This window comes from Ciona intestinalis, unplaced genomic scaffold (assembly GCF_000224145.3).
Source record: "Ciona intestinalis unplaced genomic scaffold, KH HT000387.1, whole genome shotgun sequence".
Taxonomy (NCBI): domain Eukaryota; kingdom Metazoa; phylum Chordata; class Ascidiacea; order Phlebobranchia; family Cionidae; genus Ciona; species Ciona intestinalis.
This window is the reverse complement of record NW_004190708.1, coordinates 3,714-9,344: the sequence shown is the minus strand read 5'-3', so window position 1 is coordinate 9,344 and position 5,631 is coordinate 3,714. Positions and strand designations below refer to the sequence as shown.

The window sequence follows — 5,631 nt, the reverse complement described above, 5'->3', positions numbered from 1 at the left end:
AATCCTCGCTGAGGCAGTAGCTGTAATCTGTAAGTGTACAGGGTGATGGTTTGTATATGTTGGGTATTTATCAACGTGAATTATAAACACAATGTATGACATCGCATTCACCATGATAATGAGTTATGAAACAAACAAAAACTTGAATGCAAGAATGACATGACTTGGGGTACAAACATTTTGACTTTTATGTGATAAAACACATTTCCTTTACAGACATGTAATAGTGTGGTATATATGCTATAATGGCATGCTGTGTATAACAATGCATGGTTTGTATAACAATGCATGGTTTGTATACCAATGCATGGTTTGTATAACAATGCATGGTTTGTATAACAATGCATGGTTTGTATAACAATGCATGGTTTGTATAACAATGCATGGTTTGTATAACAATGCATGGTTTGTATAATGGTTCATGGTTTGTATAATGGTTCATGGTTGCATCAAACCTCGTTTAGTTCGTAATCGAACTTTTTGACCACCTTTGTTTATCCGCACAGTATCGGCTAAAAGTTATATATCGATAAATATATAACAACTAGTAGTTCTAAAACAGGTAGCAATCAAAAGAGACAAAACAAGGAAACTTAGTCACAAATCATAGTTAAGAACCCAGTGGCTGCAAATAAAAGCACGCACCATGGTATACAGGTATCAGTTAATCCCCATCATAGTTACTTTAGTATACACTTATAGTGATTGGTGACGTACCGTTCCTTGCACTTTTAGAGCTACAAGCAAAAGGAAGGTTGAGTGGTATGAAATGTTCGTGCGAACAAACTATTTGGAGGAATTCAAACTTTAGCTCGAATAAAACCTGAGAAAGAATAATCGTAGTTAATAAAATTGTATTTAGAATGTTTGTGCTTAAATTCTAATGTAAAGGTAAATACAAAACCAAATAACCCCAATTTTTCTAGTTCAGGTATTTATTTTTTTATCAGCAAAAGCCCTTCGAGACGACTGGTGTTATAAAACAATAAAATAGCTTATAGTAGTTTTAGTCAACCATTTAAACCACACACAGTTACCTTGGCATCTCCAGGGTTGAAATTCTCCATGTAAAAGTTAACAAGTTTGAACACAAACCCGCGGTCCAGGTAAGTGAAACAAGTCTTGACAAAGTTTGCCAAACTTAAGTTTGCGTTGTGGACGTCACTATAGTTTGTCTGGTGGAGGGGTGTAAATAAAATGGTGGGATCACAGGGGTTACGATATATATATGGATGCGTGATGTGTATTGTTAATACATTGGTAGAGTTATATTGAGATATATATAATGAATATATGCGTATAGTAACCATAATATGTTGTTTTATATATTGTAGTATATAGTCAGCTACAACTAGACGTAAAATCCCATATTTCCTAATTGTGTTTTATTGATTAACAACGATCTTTTAGAGTTGTGAGGATACGGTTATATAGTTTTGTAAATATTCTTTGTTTACTACAAAATGGGACGATTTAAAAGAAAACATGGACCATCTTACCCCAACTAACTATATATTATTATTTGGTGCATAAACTTAAACTTGTAACAAACCAGCCACAGAAACATTCATATATATATATAGCACATATTATGCTTTAATTATACATGTAACCTTTAAGCTAATGATTTAAACGCCACAAAAACATATATATACCTTCCATTTTTTAACAATATGTGTGGTTGTTGTTGTTAATAAACTTTGTACAGAATGTTGGAAGGAAAGTGGGAACCTCTCACTGCGACTTTGACTCAATCTGTGGAAAGGTTGGTTATAATGTATGGGGGTTGGGAGGGTTCGTATATACACGCTGGTGTTGTTGTTGTTGTATTTGACACCTTTGCCAGGTGGTTTTACACATGTGAAAAGTGGTGCAACCAATTCAAGGTTTTTGTTTTGTTGACACTTTGTAAAACTAGCTGTCAAAAATACTGAAGTGTTAGTCAAACACAACTTTTTTGTATTTAAGGGCATTCTATGGCAAAATTTATCTTATTTTAACCCAAAAGCCAATTATTTAATAACTATGTTACAGCTGTCATCCTGCCAAACATGATGTCACAGTGGTCATTATCGTAATAAACGTCAACAATGGGAAATTGTTTCCACATAAAAAAACACATTAAACAAAATTTAAATTTAAATCAACCAATCAAAATCACCCGTTGGGAAATTGAAAAAAGATCAAGGCCCATTATGACATCACATAAGGTATTGTTCATAATACTCCCATTGTGACTTCATATTAACAATTATGATATAAATGCTACTTCAAAGTGGACCAGATACTACCTTAGAATAGCAAGGCTGAGGTATATATAACTATGATGTGTGTGGTAAATAACATTTATAACAACTGTTTCAAAGATTTAAATATTAGAAATGCAATTAATCATCAAAACACTGAAGAATCCACCACATGTGTCTGGTGTGTAAGGAACATAAGTGTTTGGAAAACCAGGTGTTATTTTACATGCGCCATGTTATGACCTTTAATTGGTGAAATATAAATGGTGTGTCCATTACTATGTGTATATGTATACAGACTGTTTGAACGTTGTTTCATAATCCACCACAGGACATACATGCATATCCTGCATACCCATGTTAGGCACTTATACCAATACACCATTGTTACAACTCAACAGCAAGCATGAGCAACATACTTGTTAGCCTGTATAAGATGCTGGGCCATACTCTTCCCAATAATTTGAAAGAAGAAAGATGAATGAAGGAGTAATTTGTTTGCGGAGAGGAAATCCGCAGTGGACGGTCGTAACAACGATTGCATTCCAGTTGCTAATTCCTCGTGGATGGTTTTGCATTTGTAGTTTGCCCACGGTGCGGTCACGAACATGTACTGTGGGTGGGAGATATTTATGAATGAAAAACTTAATTATACTTGTGTGGCGGGGCAACTACAGTTGTTATAACACGGGTGTTCTGTTTCATACACCTCATGCCCACTTACAATTCATCACGTGTGTAACTTTATGGGTGTTTGTTTTTATGTTTTGCTGATAATTTGAACAACCCATTAGTAACTGGGTTGGAGCAATTATGGTTAGGTGTCTTGCCCAAGGACACATACGCCCACAATGGTAGCAGCGACGAGCCTTGAACCTGCGCATTTTTGCATAGAAGGCAGTTGCACTAACCACTATGTTGGTGTATGAAACTGAATACTAAAATATCATATGTTTCACCTTAATATATTGCTGTAGTAACTTGTCATGTCCAGTATCATGGTATGTAGCTACTACATGTATAAGGGTCTTCATACAATTGGTGTGGCCATCCGCAGTAAAACCTTCATGTGTTAGGAGGTATAGCAACCTGTTGAGTATGGTGGGCAGGTATCGGACCATGGAGCTGTGTCCTGCTGCCAGCAATGTCTGTAATGGTAATGTATATGTAGGTGTTATAATGTATATGAGCATATGTGGGTTTAACTATGGTTGCCACTCCGATGCCCGCAGTCGAGTTGCTGAAACTATTGCAGTGTGTGGATAACCAGGCATGACTATAAGCATTGGTAGCATATAAAAGCAATATAAATATGGGGTGGAATTTTATAATGCTGTTGGCAACTATCCAGTCAAACAACATTGTGTTGAATTTCTGTTTAATACAAGCAGTTTTGAACAAATGCCCAGTAAACCACAAGTAAGCATATTTGCACCATTGCAAAGTGGTGAATATAATAACATACGTAAATAAGTTAAAACAAATGTAGGTTTTGTTTTCATGGGGCAGGGGGGCTTCAATGTTTCTGTTTCTGACCACTAACTATAAAATGTTGGGAACTTGCCAAACTTATTTTATATACACAATTTCCAAACACATAAAAACATCTATATAAGGTTTATTTATTAATACATCAGTGAGCTAACAGTTTCTGGCCATGAACCATAAGAGGTTGAGAAACGCATGGTGAAAGCAGTTACAAGCGGAAGTAATGACACTCAACTTACCTTCAAGTACTTAATCATATCCTGCTCACTGCTTGATGTGGAAAACCTTTGGGAAGCTTCAAAGAAGTTGTGAATATGCTGATCATCAGTGTATATGGTGGACACCAAGGATAGTTCAACACGATAAAGACTCTTTCCACCATCCACCCATTTCACTTCAGATCCATGCTGGGGTAATGGTTACAATGGAATTCAATTGGTGGAAAAATAGGTTTTCATTGATATAGTTTCTAGATCACAATGTGAAACAGGTTTCACGAAAAACGCATCACATAACTATATATTGAACAAATAATTCATTACCTTTCAAATGTTCTTACAGTGTTGCTATCTTTAAATTAGTTTCCACATTACAAAGCTAACATGGGTGTAATATGAAGTACATTTGAGTTTGTGGGAGATTAATTTGCAACTCACACGTTAAGAAACATAAATATGTTAAAGCAATCCTTTATTTGCAGAGTCAAGCTTCAATGCGGAAATGGCGCGAACGAGACTTTGCGTTTCGGAGGTTATTATGACGTGTAAATTAACTTTAATGACCATTGTTGCCGGACAAAGTAAGAACAACTATTCGAACTTTTGGTATATGACGTCATAATGAAACTGACCGTGCGTCGCCGTGCCAAGAATAACCGGTTACCAGTATAGCGGTGAGGAAGGTTGGCAACGGTGGCGAGTTGCACGATGGTGGTTCCCTTACCAACAACAGCTGTGGTAATATATTGAACGCAACCGTAAGGTTGGGAGGGCGGGTTAAAAACTTCCGGGAGAAAATGCTTCATGATCAAAAGCATTTGAACCTGGTGGTGTGTTAACGTATATAAATATAAATTACTTCATTTATTATAAAATTATTCATTACATTTGACCATGATAGAGTATTTCTGTATGGCAGACAAAACGTTGGTGTCAGAAAAGTCGCGGTTTTATACCAGGGGGCAATTTAATGTTATATGTACATATTAAACGTTGTATTTATTGTGTATTAAGTTCGATTGGTTTTATGTCATTGTATTAAAGAACCAACTTATAAATATAACAATGCAAAGACAACGGAATATTTGACATTATTTCAAGAAATTCGGTCATTTTCGTTGTTAGGCAACGTTGGCAATCGCTTCGATTGTGAGGTATATAAATCAACGTTTCTCCTTAATTATGACGGAGTAACACAATCGTTTATGACGTCATCAATACACCAGTGGTTACGCGAAACGCACGCGATAAGTTTGTCCTTGCAGTAACTTCACGTATTGTAGCGCGTTTATGGTTACGTTAGGTTGGAATGTACGCGACAATGGATAAGAGACCTGCTTGTTACGTCACAGTAACCGCAAGTTAAATCACAATCCCCATTATCCGGTCAAATACGTCACAATACCGTAGTAAAGGAAGGAATGTGAAAATTACGGCCATAAGAGTTTGGAGGATAAGTAGCGAACATGGAACATTTATAAGGAGCGGACAATACACCGAAAAATTGATTCATTTACAATGTATGCAAATTTTGAAAACAAATTTCTTTACAATTTGAATGAAAACCTAATTAGGTTTTCAAAGGTAAAATATAGTCCAGTACAAAAGAGAGAGAAATAGCCGTTATATATATAGTGTATAAATCATAGTGCCGACATTTTTTAATGGTTGCCTAATTA

General features: G+C 35.8%; 1 protein-coding gene across 1 annotated transcript; it reads right to left on the bottom strand.

The window, feature by feature from the left end:
- Window positions 1-423: 423 nt before the first annotated feature.
- LOC113475412 (dedicator of cytokinesis protein 9-like) lies at window positions 424-5,421 on the bottom strand. Its single transcript, XM_026839549.1, has 8 exons — window positions 4,585-5,421; window positions 3,974-4,141; window positions 3,206-3,394; window positions 2,666-2,859; window positions 1,656-1,755; window positions 1,038-1,175; window positions 718-823; window positions 424-512 (listed from the first exon to the last, which is right to left on the bottom strand). Exons 1-8 carry the CDS (start codon window positions 4,768-4,770, stop codon window positions 439-441), a joined length of 1,155 nt encoding a protein of 384 aa, XP_026695350.1. The 5' UTR covers window positions 4,771-5,421; the 3' UTR covers window positions 424-438.
- Between the last annotated feature and the right edge of the window lie 210 nt (window positions 5,422-5,631).

Coding starts and splice junctions, on each gene's coding strand:
- LOC113475412 (XM_026839549.1), bottom strand. CDS start 4,770: ATGCTTTTGATCATGAAGCATTTTCTCCCGGAAGTTTTTAACCCGCCC. Junction 3,395..3,973: donor ATATGATTAAGTACTTGAAG/GTAAGTTGAGTG, acceptor TTACCATTACAG/ACATTGCTGGCAGCAGGACA. Junction 1,756..2,665: donor CATCTTATACAGGCTAACAA/GTATGTTGCTCA, acceptor ACCTTTCCACAG/ATTGAGTCAAAGTCGCAGTG.